General features: G+C 41.9%; 2 protein-coding genes across 6 annotated transcripts in view; one reads left to right on the forward strand and one right to left on the reverse strand.

The window, feature by feature from the left end:
- The window catches only part of SNAP23 (synaptosome associated protein 23), a 42,735-nt gene extending 40,935 nt beyond the window's left edge, over positions 1 to 1,800 (forward strand). For all 5 annotated transcript variants that reach the window (XM_050799580.1, XM_050799582.1, XM_050799583.1 and 2 more), the window contains one exon: positions 145 to 1,800. In XM_050799580.1, the coding sequence (XP_050655537.1) occupies positions 145 to 210 (66 nt within the window). In that variant the 3' untranslated portion in view covers positions 211 to 1,800. The remainder of the gene's footprint in view (positions 1 to 144) is intronic.
- A 9,826-nt stretch (positions 1,801 to 11,626) lies between these two features.
- LRRC57 (leucine rich repeat containing 57) lies at positions 11,627 to 17,973 on the reverse strand. Its single transcript, XM_050799570.1, has 6 exons — positions 17,860 to 17,973; positions 17,531 to 17,636; positions 17,286 to 17,424; positions 16,451 to 16,719; positions 14,277 to 14,462; positions 11,627 to 13,220 (listed from the first exon to the last, which is right to left on the reverse strand). The coding sequence occupies exons 2-6, from the start codon at positions 17,612 to 17,614 to the stop codon at positions 13,179 to 13,181; spliced, it is 720 nt and encodes a 239-aa protein (XP_050655527.1). The 5' UTR covers positions 17,615 to 17,636; positions 17,860 to 17,973; the 3' UTR covers positions 11,627 to 13,178.
- Between the last annotated feature and the right edge of the window lie 2 nt (positions 17,974 to 17,975).

Below are 17,975 nucleotides of genomic sequence, written 5' to 3' on the forward strand. Positions count from 1 at the left end.
TTGCCCAACATGAGTTTTGTAATGTAACCTCACGTGGTTTCTTGGATTTTCTCACTGTGTCAGTTACTCCAAATGTAAAATGTTTAATTTTTATTAGAGTTACTTACCTTGTAAAATAAAGCTGATATCTTTCTTGTTTTTCAGGCTGACACCAACAAAGATCGTATTGATATTGCCAATGCCAGAGCAAAGAAACTCATTGACAGCTAAAGCTACTGCTGTTCTTCTTTATCATTTATTCACTTCCGTAGCTCCTCCTTGAAAGTTATTACCTTTTCAGAGTTTAAATTTTCGGTTCCACGCTCTTCTAATTGGGAGATAATATGGAAGAAGGGCCAGAGCAGTCACAGCCCTCCTTCTCTTTTGTTTCCTATTGAGGGCCAACCGCTGCTCGGCCTTCCTTCTAGTATTTTCTTTTTCAATTCATACTCTTAGATTGGTTTTCATATGTCATGTATAATGTTTTCATCCTCCTCATATACTTTAGCAGGTTCTTTTGCTTTCAAGTTTTGGAAGCATTGCCAAAGACAGCCATGAAGAAGGAAGCTGTAGAGGTGTTCTTTGTTGTTGTTGTTTATTTTTGCTTTTGTGGTAGAGGGAGGGACAAGAGATAAGAGGTTGTTACGTCAGTAAAAACCTTCAGGCCACAAAACAAAAAGTTGCATAGCCACAGCGAAGATATAGTTAAATATAGTTTTTGATTTAAGTTGCGGTTATAGCCAATTTAGGCTAATGCTTGATTTTGGAGCTTTTATACACAAAATTTTTGTTAAGCATCACAGTTTTGCAACCTCTGCTCCAAAGAGAAAAATAGAATGAGTTTTCTTTCTTTTTTTTTTTTTTTTCCTGAGTCAGAGTCTCGCTCTGTCACCCAGGCTGGAGTGCAGTGGCGCGATCTGGGCTCACTGCAACCTTAGCCTGCTCGATTCAAGTGATTCTCCTGCCTCAGCCTCCTGAGTAGCTGGGATTACAGGCGCATGCCACCATGCTCAGCTAATTTTTGTATTTTTAGTAGAGACAGGGTTTCACCACGTCAGGCTGGGCTTGAACTCCTGACCTCGTGATCCACCCACCTTGACCTCCCAAAGTACTGGGATTACAGGTGTGAGCCACCGTGCCTGGCCAAGTTTTCTTAAAGTGAGCTTAATTTCTGAACTCTTAGTGATTCATATATGTACATAAATCTGTGATCCCATTTCTTATTGCACCATTCAGGAACACTTTGTATAAATGAGTGGCTTTTTATTTCATACTATTAGTAGTATCATGGTTCCATTACAGGCCTATTAACCTCATACATTGTCATTAGTCTTTGAAGAAAAAATATGTAAATATATATGTGTAACGAGAGAATTTCTCTCTAAAGCAAGGGCTTAAAATTTTTTGGAAAAGTTTGACAAAGTATACCACATGAATTCAGATTTACCTCAATGCTAAGAATTATGTTTAGTTAGGAAAAGGAAAGTCATTTTGATCTCAGGTAGAAAAGTAGATTGCTTTGAGTTTTATGTAGCTTTAGACTTTAAAAAGTTAGAATTTATTCTGTTACTAAAAATTATTTGAAAAAATTATGCCTCTGGTTTAATTGTTGGTGATTACACACTGTCTTTCTCTTACCCTTGTGTATTGAATTATGTCCATAATCAAGTTGATGTGGATCCTGAAAAGTGTTAAGAAAATCTGATTGGTATTTGTCACATTTATTTTAAAATTAGCATCTGAACACTTCAAAGCTGTCAGTGTGAATTGGTTTCACCAATAACCACTGCTTGATCCTTACAATTAAAATTTTTAACTAACTAATGGTATTGTTCTTTCAAATAGGTAACATGTTTCTATGACTGTTATTTGGGGGAAAATAGTTTCATCAGCTCTCATTTAACAAATTAATAAAGCAAAGATCCATAGAGCACTACAACAGGAAGCTGCCTTTAGCATCTTTTCGGTATTTATTGAAAATATTGATAGGACTTAAACTTACCTTGCTAAAATTTGTTGTGAGGTTCATTTTAATCATTACTAGTCTTACTCACTTGAGCTTAAATACACTAGTGACTGGAAGGGTAATGGTTCTGTGTGAGAACTACAACTCACTGGAGAAGATACAGTTAATGTGGGAGCTTTCAAAGGCTAAAGTGGAAAATATTTAAATAAAGTGAGATGCAACTACACCCTCTATAATAGAAATGTTCCACGTCAAAATGAGCGGTTTGGCAGGTGATGGTAAATGTGTAAAGTAAGAAGGTGTAAAACGGAGGATTGTGCTTTACCTAAATGCATTTCCTAAAACCATTTACCCAAAAAAAATTTTTAGCACTGTTCTGGATAAAGGAAATAGTTCTGAGAATACCAGCATGCTACACTCACAGTATAATTGGTTAGAAGCATGGGCTGAGGCATTATCTGAATTTTCACTCTAGCCGAAGTGACTGTAAGGTCATTTCTGTGCCTTAATTTGTCTGTAAATGCAGATTAATACAAGCATACTTCAGATACTGAGGGTTTCGTTCTAGACCACTACCATAAAGCTAGTGTTGCAATAAAGTGAGTCACATGAATTTTTGGTTTCCCAGTGCATATTAAAGTTCTGTTTATACTATTCTGTAGTCTATTAAATGTGCAATAGCATTATGTCTTTAAAAAACAAAGTATGTACCTTAATTAAAAATACCATGTGCCGGGCGTGGTGGCTCATGCCTGTAATCCTAGCACTTTGGGAGGCCAAGGTGGATGGATCACTTTACGTCAGGAGTTTGAGACCAGCCTGGCCAACATGGTAAAACCACATCTCTACTAAAAATGCAAAAATTAGCTGGGTTTGGTGGCACGTGCCTGTAATTCCTCCACTGAAGTCTCTTTTTTTGTTTGTTTGTTTGTTTTGAGATGAGGTCTCACTCTGTCGCCTAGGCTGGAGTGCATTGGCATGATCTCAGCTCACTGCAACCTCTGCCTCCTGGGTTCAAGCGATTCTCCTGCCTCAGCCTCCTGAGTAGCTGGGATTACAGGCAGGCACCACCATGCCTAGCTCATTTTTGTATTTTTAGTAGAGACAGGGTTTCACCACGTTGGTCAGGCTGGTCTCGAACTCCTGACCTTGTGATCCCCCTGCCTCAGCCTCCCAAAGTGCTGGGGTTACAGGCATGGGCCACCATACTTGGCCTCCTGCACTGAAGTCTTGAAACGCTCAGTCATCCATGAGGGTTGGAATCAACTTCTTCTAAACCCCTGTTAATGTTGGTATCTTGACCTCCTTTCATGAATCATGAATATCCTTAATGGCATCCTTTCCAGAAGGTTTTCAGTTTACTTTGCCCATATCCATGAGAAGAATCACTATGGCATCTCTACCTTTATTCTTAAGCAATAAGACCTGGAAGCTGAAATGACTCTTTTATCCAAGGGCTGTAGAATGGATATGTTAGCAAGCATGAAAACAACACAACATTAATCTTGTACATCTTCATCAGAGCTCTTGGGTGACCAGATGCTCTGATGCTCACTATCAATAAGCAGTAAGATTTTGAAAATAATTTTTTTTTCTGAGCAGTAGTTCTCAACAGTGGGTTTAAAATATTCAGTAAATCATGCTGTAAACAGATGTGTTATCCAGGTTTCATTGTTCCATTTATAGCGCACAGGTATAGTAGACTTAGCATGATTCTTAAGGCCCCTATATTTTCAAAATGGTAAATAAGCAATGCCTTCAACTTGAAGTCACCAGCTCTATTAGCCTCTAACAAGAGAGTCAGTCTGTCTTTTCAAACAAGCTAGGCATTGGCTTCTCTCTAGCTATGTGAGTCCTAAATGGTGTCATTTTCCAATAGAAGGTAGTTTTATCTACATTGAAAAATCTATTGTTTACTGTAGCCACTGTCATCAATTATCCGGATAATGCTGCAGCTTCTCCATCAGCACTTGCTGTTTCATCTTACACTTTTATGTTAACAGATACAGCTTCTTCCCTTAAACCTCATGAACCAACCTTGGCTAACTTCCAACTTTTCTTCTGCAGCTTCCTCACCTCTCAGCCTTTATAAGCATTGAAGGGAGTTAGGACCTTGTGTTTACTGGAGTAGCACTTTTAACTTCCTTCAAGAACTTTTCCTTTGCATTCACCACTTGGTTAATCGGTGCAAGAGGCCTAGCCTTTGGCCTGTCTTGGCTTTTTTTTTTTTTTTTTTTTTTTTTTGAGACGGAGTCTTGCTCTGTTGCCCAGGCTGGAGTACAATGGCACCATCTCAGCTCACTGCAACCTCTGTCTCCCGAGTAGCTGGGATTGCAGGTGTGTGCCACCATGTCCAGCTAGTTTCTGTATTTTTAGTAGAGACAGGGTTTCGCCATGTTGACCAGGTTGGTTCAAACTCCTGACCTCAGGTGATCTGCCTGCCTTGGCCTCCCGAAGTGCTGGGATTACAGGTGTGAGCCAACACACCCAGCTATGATTCTTCTTTTCACTTGAACTTAGAGGCCATTGCAGGGCTATATATTGGCTTAATTTCAATATTCTGTCTTAGATTAGGGAGGCCCAAGGAGAGGAGAGTGATAAGGAATGGCTACTTGTTAGAGCAGTCAGAACACACATTTATCCATTAAGTTCGCCATCTGATGGCTTAGGCAAGAAGATGAGACCGTTTCTACAAAAAAATTTTAAAATTAGCCAGTTGTGGTGGTGCCTATCTGTAGTCCAGCTACTCAGGAGGCTGAGATGGGATGATCGCTTGAGCCTAGGGGGTTGAGGCTGCAGCGAGCCATGATTGTGCCACTGCACTCCAGCATGGGTGACAGAGTGAGACCCTGTCAAAAAAAGTTTGCCATCTTATATTGGCATGGTTTGTGGCATCCCAAAACAGTTAAAATAGTACCATCAGTGATCACAGATCACCATAACACATATCATAATAATGAGAAAATTTGAAATATTGTGAGAATTTTCAAAATGTGAGACATGAATTGAGCACATGCTGTTGGAAAGACGGCAGTGATAGACTTGCTCGATGTAGGCTGCTGCAAACTATCTGTGGAAAATCTTAATGGAGTGCAGTAAAATGAGGTGCCTATAATTCCTACATAGCATTGTATTGCATAGAGTGGTAACAGGTAAAGCACTTAGAACAGTTCCTGGCTAATGTAAAAGCTTAATAAGTGTTAGCTGCTATTCTCTCCAAAGTGGAGCTCTTTCTGGTCAAGCAGCTCTGTGAATTTGATGAAAGGCAACATAGCCTCTCCCCAGAGAAACAGGCACACAAATGCGAATCATGCATAAATGAGGTTCATAAATGGAGGTCTTGAAAGCCCGTCCATGGAACCCAGGTTAAAACTTTCCCATAGCTTCTGCTATTGAGAAAGAAGAGAGGTGAGGCCATAGAAATTAGACTCCATTTAAATTAGCCCATAAAAGGGCTGTTCATTTAAAGCCCTCTCTGATTTTCTCCCATAACATTGTCTGGAAGCTTGATTCACTTTTGAAAGGTAGTAAATGGTTAACACAAGCTCTGGAGTCTGACCACCTGGGATCAAATTTTGGTTCATTCATTTACTTTTAGTTGTGTGGCCTTGAGCATAATACTGACCTGTAACTAAAGAGGTAAACAACTGTATCCCCCACTGAACTTGTTTTTTAACACTAAGCTCCCTCTTCAAGTTTCCAGTCTTATAACCATAATGATCTGTATCCCCTATAGCCATGCCTATTTTTTTCCTTCAGTTTTTTTTTTTTTTTTTTTTTTTTGAGACAGAGTCTCGCTCTGTGGCCCGGGCTGGAGTGCAGTGGCCGGATCTCAGCTCACTGCAAGCTCCGCCTCCTGGGTTCACGCCATTCTCCTGCCTCAGCCTCCCGAGTAGCTGGGACTACAGGCGCCCACCACCGCGCCCGGCTAATTTTTTGTATTTTTTAGTAGAGACGGGGTTTCACCGTGTTAACCAGGATGGTCTCGATCTCCTGACCTCGTGATCCGCCCGTCTCGGCCTCCCAAAGTGCTGGGATTACAGGCTTGAGCCACCGCGTCCGGCCTTTCCTTCAGTTTTAATTCATCTTTTGTTTCTAGACTTCAACTCTAAATCTTTCCATTTCATGTATGGATTATGAGTCTGTCCTTAACTTAAACATCTATGGCCCAGACATCCTATACTCAGTTGTACTTAGAATTAGCTTTTTAAAGACATACACTATAATCCTAGCTACTTGGGAGGCTGAGTTGGGAGGATCACTTGGGCTCAGGTGTTCAGGACCAGCCTGGGCAACATAGTGCAATTCTCTCTCTCTCTCTCTCTCTCTCTCGCCCCTCTTCTCTCTCTCTCTCTCTCTCTCTCTCACACACACACACACACACACACACACACACACACAAATGGCCAAGAGGTAGGTGGAAAAATTCTCAACACTGCTAATTATCATGGAAATGAAATAAAACCTACAATGAGATGATCTCATTCCAGTTATAATAGCCATTATCAAAAGGGAGAAAATGCTGGCAAGGATGCTGAGAAAAGGGAACTCATTCCCACTTGGTGGCAATGTGAATGAGTACAGCTACTATAGAAAACAATATGGAGACCTCTCAGAAAACTAAAAATAGAACTACCATACTGTCTAGCAATCACACTACTGGGTATTTATTGAAAGGAAAGGAAATCAATATATTAAAGGGATACCTGCACTTCCATGGTTATTGCAGCACTATTCACGATAGCAAAGATAATAGAATCAACCTAAGGGTCCATCAGCAGATGAATGGATAAAGGAAATGTGGTATATATACACAGTGGAATACTATTCAGCCATAAAAAGGAATGAAATCCTATTGTTTGCAGTGACATGAATACACTGGAGGTGTATCCATGGAACTGGAAGTCATTGTATTAAGTGAAATAATCCAGGCACAGAAAGACAAATACTGCACGTTCTTACTCATGAGAGCTAAAAAATTTATTTCATGGAGGTAGAGAGTAGAATGATAGTTACCAGAGGCTGGGTAGGGGGTGTACAGGGTGGGGTGATGAAGGAAGGTACGTTAATGGGTAGATACAAACATACAGTTAGATAGAAGGAATAAGTTTTAATGCTTGATAGCATAGTAGGGTGACTATACTTAACAATGTAAATTTCAAAATGGCTAGATTTGAAATGTTCCCAACACAAATAAATGATAAATGTTTTAGATAATGAATAACATAAATATCCTGGCTTGATCATTATACATTCTATGCATGTCTCAGAATATCACAAGTACCCCGTAAATCGGAACAAATATATATAAAAAAAAAATAGTAAAGTGAAAAAGGAAAACAAAGTAGCTTATCTAAGTGCTATTTTCTTTAGGTCACTCTTACCAAAAGTTTAGGTTATCCCAATTACATTCCTAATCAGATTTTATTTCTCGGATTGATATTCAAGTTTCTCATCTAGTCATTTAAAAGTTTATTTTTTCCATAAAGTAAAAGCAAGTTTATTTAAAAAGTAAAGGAATAAAAGAATGCTACTCCATAGGCAGAGCAACCTATTTACTATTTTTTTTGGAGCCACAATCTCACTATGTTGCCCAGGCTGACCTCAAACTCCTAGGTTCAAGGGATCCTCCAGCCTCAGGCCTCCTGAATAGCTGGGACTATAGATGCCTGCCTCTGCCTGGCTCCATTTTTTAAATCCTTTTAATGTAGTGTCTACTCCAAGCCTTCTACTTCTGTACAACTTGTAAAATTCTACTTTCATGACTTATAGATGAGATAAATGGCATGATTTACCAAGTGCTTTCTCTGTCATGGCCACTATGCTAAGTGCTTTTATATAATTTTTTGCAACATACCTGAGAGGTAGGAGCTATTCCCTATATTTACAAGTGAGACGAAATTGCTCAAATTCATAAAGCTAATAAATGACAGACTCTGGATTTAAACCTGGATCTTTCTGACTCCAGGACCCACGATTTTAATATATTACATTGCCTTCCAAACCAAGCTATAAAAAATTTGGGCGACTTGGGCCAGATGTGGTGGCTCACACCTGTAATCCCAGCACTTTGGGAGGTAAAGCAGGATTGCTTGAGCCCAGGAGTTTGGGGTCAGCCTGGGGAACACAGGAAGACCCCTGTCTGTCTAAAAAATTAAAAATTAGCTGAGTATGGTGGCAGATACCTGCAGCTCCAGCTACTCAAGAGGAGTGGGAGGAGATAGCTTGAGCCCAGAAGATCAAGGCGTCCGTGAGCTGTGATCGTGCCACTGCACTTCAGCCTGGGCAATAGAGCAAGACCCTGTCTCAAAAAATATATATAGGCTGGGCGTGGTGACTCATACCTGTAATCCCAGCACTATGGGAGGCCAAGGCAGGCGGATCACCTGAGGTTGGGAGTCTGAGATGAGCCTGGCCAACATAGTGAAACCCCATCTCTACTAAAAATACAAAAATTAGCTGGGCCTGGTGGTGGGTGCCTGTAATCCCAGCTACTCGGGAGGCTGAGGCAGAAGAATCACTAGAACCCAGGAGGTGGAGGTTGCAGTGAGCTGAGATTGTGCCACTGCACTCCAACCTGGGCGACACAGAAAGCCTCTGTCTTTTAAAAAAAAAAAAAAAAAAAGTGACTTAAAAGCCAGGCAGTGGCTCATGCCTGTAATCTCAACACTTTGGAAGGCCAAGATGGGAGGATCACTTGAGCCCAGGTGTTTAAGACTAGCCCAGGCAACATTGCAAGATCTGTTGGGAAAAAAAAAAAATGAGGTGACTTGGGCTAGTGGCCAAATTAGAATCTGGGTCTTAAACCACAAGCCAGTCTACTTGATTAGCTCATATTTAAATTTAAATCTTGTTTGCTGTAACTTTGGGCATATTACTGTATATAGCCCTTGCCCTCAAAGAGTTAGTCTATCATGAAAGACAAATATAGAATGTGAGAAGTGCTATAGTAACAGATGGGTGAGCAGTTAATTTGACTTAGATGCAGGAAAGAGGCTTAGACATAGAGAATGAGCATATTAAGAGAGGGCAGGCTGGGCACGTTAGCTCATGCCTGAAATCCCAGCATTTTGGGAGGCCAGGGCAGTGGATCAACTGAGGTTAGGAGTTTGAGACCAGCCTGACCAATATGGTGAAACCTCGTCTCTACTAAAAATACAAAAATTAGCCAGGAGTGGTGGTGCCTGCCTGTAATCCCAGCTACTCAGAAGGCTGAGGCAGGACAATCACTTGAACCCAGGAGGCGGAGGTTGCAGTGAGCAAAGATTGTGCCATTGTACTCCAGCCTGGGTGACAGAGTGAGCCTCTAGGAAAAAAAAAAAAAAAAAAAGAGAGAGAGAATGGGCATTCCCAACTGAGTGAACAATACGGTTGGCCCTAAGTATCCGGGTTCCACATCTGTGGATTCAACTGCAAATCAGACATATTTGAGGGGGAAAATGCCTCAAAATTCCAAGAAACAAAACCTGAATTTGGCATGCATCAAATACTATGTTGAATCTATGCAAATGAAGTTATGTGTAGGCATATTAGGTATTGTAAGTAATCTAGAGATAATTTAAAGTTTCAGGAAGATAATATGTCATTTTATATAAGGGACTTGAGCATCATGAATTTGGTATCCATGGAGGTCTTGAAACCAATCCTCCGTGGACACCGAGGGACAAGCTCTATAAAGGGAGTCAGAGGAGAGAGACTGCACCGTGGGTTTAGACAGAATAATCTGATATGGATGCGCAGGCAAATGAGAGTGAAGAAAGGGAAATAAGTCGGGGTCCAAGTTGTAAAGGGTGGTAGTTGCAGATTCTGATAAGAGTATGGACTAAGTTCCAACTAACAATTAAATGGGAACATTTAAATTGTTAAATGTGTAAATTCTGGCCTGGCACGGTGGCTCACGCCTGTAATCCCAGCCCTTTGGGAGGCCAAGGCGATCGGATCACCTGAGGTCAGGAGTTCAAGACTAACCTGGCCAACATGGTGAAACCCCATCTCTACTAAAACAAAAAATTAGCAGGGCGTGGTGGCGTAAACCTGTAGTACCAGCTACGCAGGAGGCTGAAGCAGGAGAATTGCTTGAACCTGGGAGGCAGAGGTTGCAACGAGCCGAGATTGCGCCGCTGCACTCCGGCCTGGGTGACAGAGTGAGACTCCATCTCAAAAAAAAAAAAATGTATAAGTTCTGATTTATTAGATGAGAAGTACTGATAAAACACTTAGAGAAATGTTAATTGTTCAGTAGATCAGTAAGATTAATAAACTAAACATTAAACTTTAGAAAAAACAAAACTCCTCAACTGATATGGATAAACTAGTACCCCTGGAGCCCTTTCAAAGTGAGAAACAGAAAATGACATATGGGAGGCTGGGTGTGTTGGCTCCCACCTATAATCCCAGCATTTTGGGAGGCCGAGGTGGGTGGATCACCTGAGGCCAGGAGTTCAAGACCAGTCTGGCCAACATGGTGAAACCCTGTCTCTACTAAAAATACAAAAATGAGCTGGGTGTGGTGGTACATGCCTGTAATCCCAATTACTCAGGAGAATGAGGCATGACAATCAGTTGAACCTGAGAGGTGGAGGTTGCAGTTGAGCCAAGATCGTGCCACTGCGTTCCAGCCTGGAATGAGATTCTGTCTCAAAAAAGAAAGTAACACATGGGAAAAAGAACACCTAGACCAGATTTACGTCAGAAAGATTTTGTCATAGAGATTAAATAGTAAGTTTGTGTGATCTCTTGACTTAATGGATAAACTAGGTTTAACTATTATTGAGAACTGTTGATATATAGTTAGTAATAGCTTTGTGGCTAAGATAAAATCAGAAAATGACCAAAATGGTAGCTTTCTAAATGTTCATGTTAGTGATAATCTGAAATCCTCTACCTTTGTACCTTCAGATCTTCAGATTCTTTTTTTTTTTTTTTGAGACGGAGTCTCGCTCTGTCACCCAGGCTGGAGTGCAGTGGCCAGATCTCAGCTCACTGCAAGCTCCGCCTGCCGGGTTTATGCCATTCTCCTGCCTCAGATTCCCGAGTAGCTGGGACTACAGGCGCCCGCCACCTCGCCCAGCTAGTTTTTTGTATTTTTTAGTAGAGACGGGGTTTCACCGTGTTAGCCAGGATGGTCTCGATCTCCTGACCTCATAATCCGCCCGTCTTGGCCTCCCAAAGTGCTGGGATTACAGGCTTGAGCCACCGCGCCCGGCTTTTTTTTTTTTTTGAGACAGAGTCTTACTCTGTCGCTCAGGCTGGAGTGCAATGGCACGATCTCAGCTTGCTGCAACCTCCACCTCATAGGTTCAAGCAATTCTTCTGCCTTAGCCTCCTGAGTAGCTGGGATTACAGGCACGTGCCACCACACCTGGCTAATTTTTGTATTTTTAGTAGAGACGGGGTATCACCACATTGGTCAGGCTGGTTTTGAACTCCTGACCTTGTGATCTGCCTGCCGCGGCCTCCCAAAGTGCTGGGATTACAGGTGTGAACCACTGCGCCCAACCTCAGATTCTCTTAATAAGCATAGTTCTAGTATCACAAAATGTTTATGTCACATGAAGGCATTTCACTACTCATACAATGTGAACATAAGCATGAAACATGTCTTCCTAATCTATTTATAGGTTAAAGTTCTCCTGTCCTCCTCCTTTAAAGGATTAACCTTGCTTCCAGCCAAAGTTAATTAAAAATTCTTTATTTAGTATATTCTCTCACTCAGAGTAAGCTTGATAAACATAGGTTGTTTTAAATATTATAGTAATGGTTTATTGATAGGTAATTTGGTTAGTAGAGTTATAAATACAAAAAGGGAAAGGTTACCAGAAATAAGACATTATTTCTAACAAATCTTCAGGAAAATCTTGATTATTAAAATCTCTTTTATCTTACAAGTGTTGCATATGCAGTTTTAGCTCTTCATAGCCCTCTACCAATAAGGCACCTGCAATAGTAAATAATTTGCTACTGCAGCCTTAGAGAGCATTTCTTAGAGGTCTGTTGGTGCTTCTCCTGACAAAGTGCACTTTTTTATTTTTTTTCCCCTGAGACAGAGTCTTGCTCTGTTGCCCAGAGTTGGAGTGCAATGGCACAATCTTGGCTCACTGCAACCTCTGCTCCTGGGTTCAAGCAATTCTGCTGCCTCAGCCTCCCAAGTAGCTGGGATTACAGGTACCCACCACCATGCCAGGCTAATTTTTGTATTTTCAGTAGAGACAGGGTTTCACCATGTTCGAGACCAGGCTGGTCTCGAACTCCTAACCTCGTGATCTGCCTGCCTCGGCCTCCCAATGTGCTGGGATTACAGGCGTGAGCCACCATGCCCAGCCAACAAAGCGTACTTAAAAAAAAAATTATTTTTATTTTTTAAATTTGAGATGGAGTCTCACTCTGTCACCCACGCTGGAGTGCAGTGGCATAATCTCAGCTCACTGCAACCTCCGCCTCTTGGGTTCAAGCGATTCTCCTGCCTCAGCCTCCCAAGTAGCTGGGATTACAAGCATGCACCACCACACCCAAATAATTTTTGAATTTTTAGTAGAGACAGGGTTTTCTCATGTTGGCCACGCTAGTCTTGAACTCCTGGCCTCAAGTGAGCCACCCACCTTGGCCTCCTAAAGTGCTGGGATTATAGGCATGAGCCACCATGCCCAGCCCAAAGTGCACTTTTAATCAAGACAAACAGTCACACATTTATATATATCCTAAAGTCCTAGTATAAAAACTGTGACTGAACTGATGGACTAGAATAAAAATAATAAATCCTTAGATCCATGCCAGCCTCTCACAAATTATCTGAATTTCATAAAAATATGAAGTGTTAACACAGAGATGGAATGGCAACTGACTTTATGAAAGCTCGCACATTGAAACTAAACAAAATCTCAAGCTGTGGTGTGGAGCTATTCTGTTACCAGGCAGCACCCCCTCACCATATAAATAGCAGCTAGCTACTGGTTTCTTAAAGCCAAACTAATGATGGTTTTGAAGATCAACTTTGTCTATTGCCCTACTCGTGACTCAAAATGGAACACTTTTCCTGTCTCCTGACCCTTTTTCTTTTAGCTTATTTGAGAAGAGCCCTGAAATGAAAAAGGATCATTGAGTGAAATATAATCTCCTGGAGTATCATCTCCTTACTGTAGATACCCCTAACAACAACAGGAGGCTTTGACTCAGCCACATTCCAACAGAGGTTCTAAGTCAGTATCCTGTAAGGTTTCCATAGTCCTGGAGAACTTCACGCAAACTTCTTCTTGGTGGCTGTGAACCTCTCCATGTACTAAAAAACATGAAAGAATACATCAGGGGTATTTTGGCATGAGTAAATAAATAAAAGCCTAACTGTTTGTGGTGTTTTTTTTTTTAATTTTGGTTTTTACTGCATGTGGTTTTTCATTTCCTACAAAATATAACTGCTCTAAATGCAAAATTAAGTACATAGTTTTGGCCGGGTGCAGTGGCTCACACTTGTAATCCCAACACTTTGGGAGGCCAAGGTAGATGGATCGCTTGAGCCTAGGAGTTTGAGACCAGCCTGGGCAATATGGTGAAATCTCATCTCTACCAGAAATAGAAAAATGAGGCATGGTAGCGCCTGTAGTCTCAGCTAATCAGGAGGCTGAGGTGGGAGGATCACTTGAGCTGAGATCCTGCCACTGCACTCAAGCCGGGTGACAGAGCGAGACCTTGCCTCCAAAAATAAAATAAAAATAAAGCACATAGGGCCGGACGCGGTGGCTTACACCTGTAATCCCAGCACCTTGGGAGGCTGCGGCGGGCAGATCACTTGAGCTCAGGAGTTTGAGACCAGCTTGGCCAACAAGGTGAAACCCCACCTCTGCAAAAATTAGCAAGGCATACTGGCATGCGACTGTGATCCCAGCTACTAAGGGGGCCGAGGGATAAGAATCACTTGAGCTCGGGAGGTGGGGGCTGCGCCAGTGAGCTGAGATTGGACCACTGCACTCCAGCCTGGGCAACAGAGTGAGACCCTGTTTCACACACAAAAATATATATATATATCTGTGTGTGTGTGTGTGTGTGTATGCATGTATATATATGCGTGTATGTATGTATATATGTGTGTGTGTATATATATGTGTGTATATATCTCTCTCTCAAAAGACAAAGATGAAGACAAAGATGCTTTACAATAAGCTGTCTCTAGAGAAAAAGTCATCTTGGTACAACACCATTCAGCCGATGCTTTGAATCTACTTCCAAAATGGGGAAGAACAAATCCTGTTGACATTAGCTATAAACATTTCTGTGGATTACTTCACCATTGTCTTCTCTGGGGTAGTGACTAGAAATGTAGAAGTACATTAATTCATACCTTATCATAGCCTTCCAGTTCTCGAAGTTTCTTTATTTCAAAAAGATTGCCTTCCACAGCAAGCAGACAGATCTGGGAATCACTGAGGATGCTCTGGGGAAGCATGCTGAGCTCAAGACAATTCTCTTCCAGGCGAAGAATTTTAAGGCGAGGACAGCAAGATATCTTCACTGAGATCTGAGATATCTATTGAAAACCACAAAAGAATAACACGAAAAAGCATAAGCACTACATTGGTTACTTTTAGTACATTAAAACAAAACAAAAAATCTTTACTTGACTATTTGTTCTAGTTTTCCCCTCTTTTACCGCCTCCATTTTCTCACTGCCTACTCACTCCAGAAGCCTCTGTTATCTAGCTTCTGTTACTACGCCCCCACTTAAAAAAAAATGCTTTTATGAAGGTCACCAGTGGCTTTTTGGGAACAAAATTTTCTGATGATAAAAGCACTGTATGTCCATTATAGAAAATTTGAGAATCGCAGGTTTAAAGAAAAAAGTTGACCTAGAATCCACCACCCAGAAATAACCACCATAAACATTTTGGTACATTTACTGCCGATGTTTTATGTGTACATAGATACTGACCACTTTACTACCAAATTCAAGGATCCATCGTCCTCAGTCCCTATTGCATTTAACTGTACTATCTATCCCTTCCTTAAAACCCCTTCTTTTTGTCCTTTTTGGTTTTTCTTCCTATCTTTTGGATTATTCCTTACTTCTCTTGTTTTTATAGGCATTTTTCAAGTAGCTGTCCGTAATACTTCATATGTCATCTTCTCTCTCAACTTTTCCTAGAAAGCTCATTCATTAAAGTCCATCACTTTTGTTATGACCTCAAGATCTGTATCTACACTCTTACCTTTATTCTGCTCCCATGTTTCCAACTTTCATTAAGGCATTTCCATTTACAAGATTCACCACAGACAACTTAGCATGTCCATTCTCAATAGCACCACTGTTCCTTTAGGCCCTCAAGCTCAATACCAAGCAATTGTCTTTGACTCACCCCTTTTGCCATTTAAATACTAAAAGTCACCAAATTCTTTGATTCTGCCTAGTATCATCTCAAACCATCACTTATTAGAAATGATGGGAACTTTGGTAAGTTCATAACTAGCAATGCAAGTTCTCAGACCTCATCCCAGACCTACTGGATCATACACACTGAGGGCAGGGGCTAATGATCTCTTTAAACAAGCTTTTCTGGTTATTCTGATGCATACTAAAGTCAGAGAACCACTGAATAAAGGTACTAGCAGAGGTGAATGTGGAGCAAATCCTCGACTAATACTTGCTGCTTCACTGATTCAGTTTCCCCACTCCCCCCCAAGAAGCTCTATAACATATAAGAATATCCACTTAAGGTAAAAAACATGAGGCCAATCCCTCAAAGACAGACTGAATTTCATCATGATGTAAAATCACTACAATCTAGAAAAGGAATAACTACATGCAGCTAGTGGCTACTTTAATGGATCATGCAGATCTAGAAATACAGACACTAAAAAACTAAAGGCCATCCAGTCTCACAGTGTTGAATGTTTCATCACTTGTGCCTTCATGCCTAGACAAGAATGTTTGGATTGGTTTTCCAGACAAATATTAATTGAAAAGCTGCCAAAGTAATGGAAACAAATTTCAAATATAATTAAAGCTGTATAACAGTGAAATGGGCTCTCTCCAGAAAGCCTATCACTTAATATTCTTCAGCAAAAATAGAAGACACACTTAACAAAGATGTCAAAACCCCCCCACAAAATGAAAAAACTGAATTACCTCTGACACCTAATTCTGAGAACCTCAGTTTAGGCTTCATTTCCACATTCTATCCCTGACATAGCTCCTGGCTAGGTGGTTCGGGGCATATTTGAGGAGGATCTGAAGAATTCTTCAAGGTTTGTGAGACAGTAGTTTAACTTTTGAAATGATCTCTCCCTGTTACCTACCTCATCCTCCCGAAAACACCTACACAACTAACACATCCAGTGTCTCAACTAATTCCATGGCACTTTGGGCCTTGAAATTAGTTCAGCTTACAGAAGAAACCTCTCATCTAACCTCTGATACTTAGCTCTGTGATGGCAGCTTAGGAAACAAGAGGTTAAGAGGTATCAGGAGACCATAAACCCACACATACGCTGTAGGGGAAAAAACCTTAAGCTCTAGACCTGATTCTGGTTGAGGTTGAGTTCGATGACTTGCAGCTCTCCCACTGTGTCAGGTATACTTCGAATCTGGTTCTTAGAGAGATCCACCACATCCAGGTGCCGCAGGCTACAAAGTTGGAGAGGTAATGCTCCCAGTTGGTTCCCAGAGAGGCTCAGGGTCTTGAGGGCAGAGAGTTGCCCAAAGGTAGACGGCAGCTCTCTAAGGTGATTGTTGTTCAGGCTTAGCGTCTCTAGTTTTTTCAGATTGCATATCTCATCAGGCAGAACAGCTGGCAAAGAAAATGTTTTTAAAACCTGAATCTGATAGAGCTGAAAACAACTTTGATGAAGTTTCTAAAGACTATATGGCAGCCTGCTTCGCCTCTTGTTAATATATGTAAAATTCCCACATGTGCCATTTTTAGGTATTGCATTTTACCAACATAGTCTTTAGAAGGTGAGGGTGCCATCAAAATGCAGGTGAGCATTTGTGTGTATAATGGACTCCTTTTGTAAAGGGGTCCAAGGCACAATTTGACAGCAATTTTGTGATATTTGGAAGATCCTCCCCTTCCCATCCATCCCCCATTCCAAGTTAGGTAGCTTTGTTTACATTACATCCCCAAAATGTTCTTCCCTTTCAAGTCCAAATTAACCCAGTAACAATCATTATAACACCCAAGGAGGCTTATTTTTGATGTAATTACAAGTAGAAAGAAGGCTTCAAGGATTCCGGCATTCTGCAACTTGAGCCCTCCTGCACGGTTTCATAACGAAAAAAAAAATCAGCTTGTAAGAGAAACCACCCCTGGTAACAGCTTATCACTAGCAAAAGCCTCCCAGGCAAGAGTCATACTCAGTTTGTTGTTGTTCAGGGAGAGGCTCTTCAGCAGAGTGAACTTTCCTATCAGCAAAGGCGGTAGGCTCTCGATCTTGTTGTTGGACAAGTCGATGGTCCTGAGATTGCTCGTGAGCTTCTGCAAGTCTGCGGGGAACTGGAGAAAGGAGTTCACAGCGTGGAGAATCCCGCACCGACTAAGTTCGCTGCCCCCGCCGTCCCTCTCCCTTTAAGTTTCCCGGTCGTGTCCCTCCCATTCTCACCTCGGTCAGCCCTCGGTCCTTAAGCTGAAAGACACCAGTTTTCTGCGCCGTTTCCACATGAGCGCGGAGCGCACTGTTTCCCATCCTAGCACCGCGGCTCAGGTCCCTGCGGGAAGGAAGCGCAGCTGTCACCGCCCAGTCCACTCGGTCGGCCTCCCGCCCCAGCTCTCATCTCCCGCCGATCCCTGGCTCCTGGGGCCCGACCCAAGAGTGGCAAGGAAGAGACGGAAGAACAGACAGCCCGACCACCAAGCCCTGCCGCCTTTGCAGCTCTGCGGAGGCCAGGCGCCTCTGGGAGCCTACGGAAGATCAAGGAACCCCGGACTCGCCTCCCACCGCTCAGCTGCCGGATGGCTCCGCAGGTGAAGACCCAGGACCCGCAGTAGCCGGGATGCGCTCCCCGGCTTAGCCCCGGGCGGGACCGCCCTGTGACGTCATCGAGCCG

Source organism: Macaca thibetana, chromosome 7, assembly GCF_024542745.1.
Source record: "Macaca thibetana thibetana isolate TM-01 chromosome 7, ASM2454274v1, whole genome shotgun sequence".
Taxonomy (NCBI): Eukaryota; Metazoa; Chordata; class Mammalia; order Primates; family Cercopithecidae; genus Macaca; species Macaca thibetana.

Bases quoted from the DNA above. Each gene is read 5' to 3' on its own strand.
- LRRC57 (XM_050799570.1), bottom strand. From the start codon at position 17,614: ATGGGAAACAGTGCGCTCCGCGCTCATGTGGAAACGGCGCAGAAAACT. The intron at 14,463-16,450 runs GTCTAGAGCTTA...GGTTTTCAATAG, and splicing joins TCAACCTCAACCAGAATCAG to ATATCTCAGATCTCAGTGAA. The intron at 13,221-14,276 runs GTATGAATTAAT...CATGTTTTTTAG, and splicing joins AACTGGAAGGCTATGATAAG to TACATGGAGAGGTTCACAGC.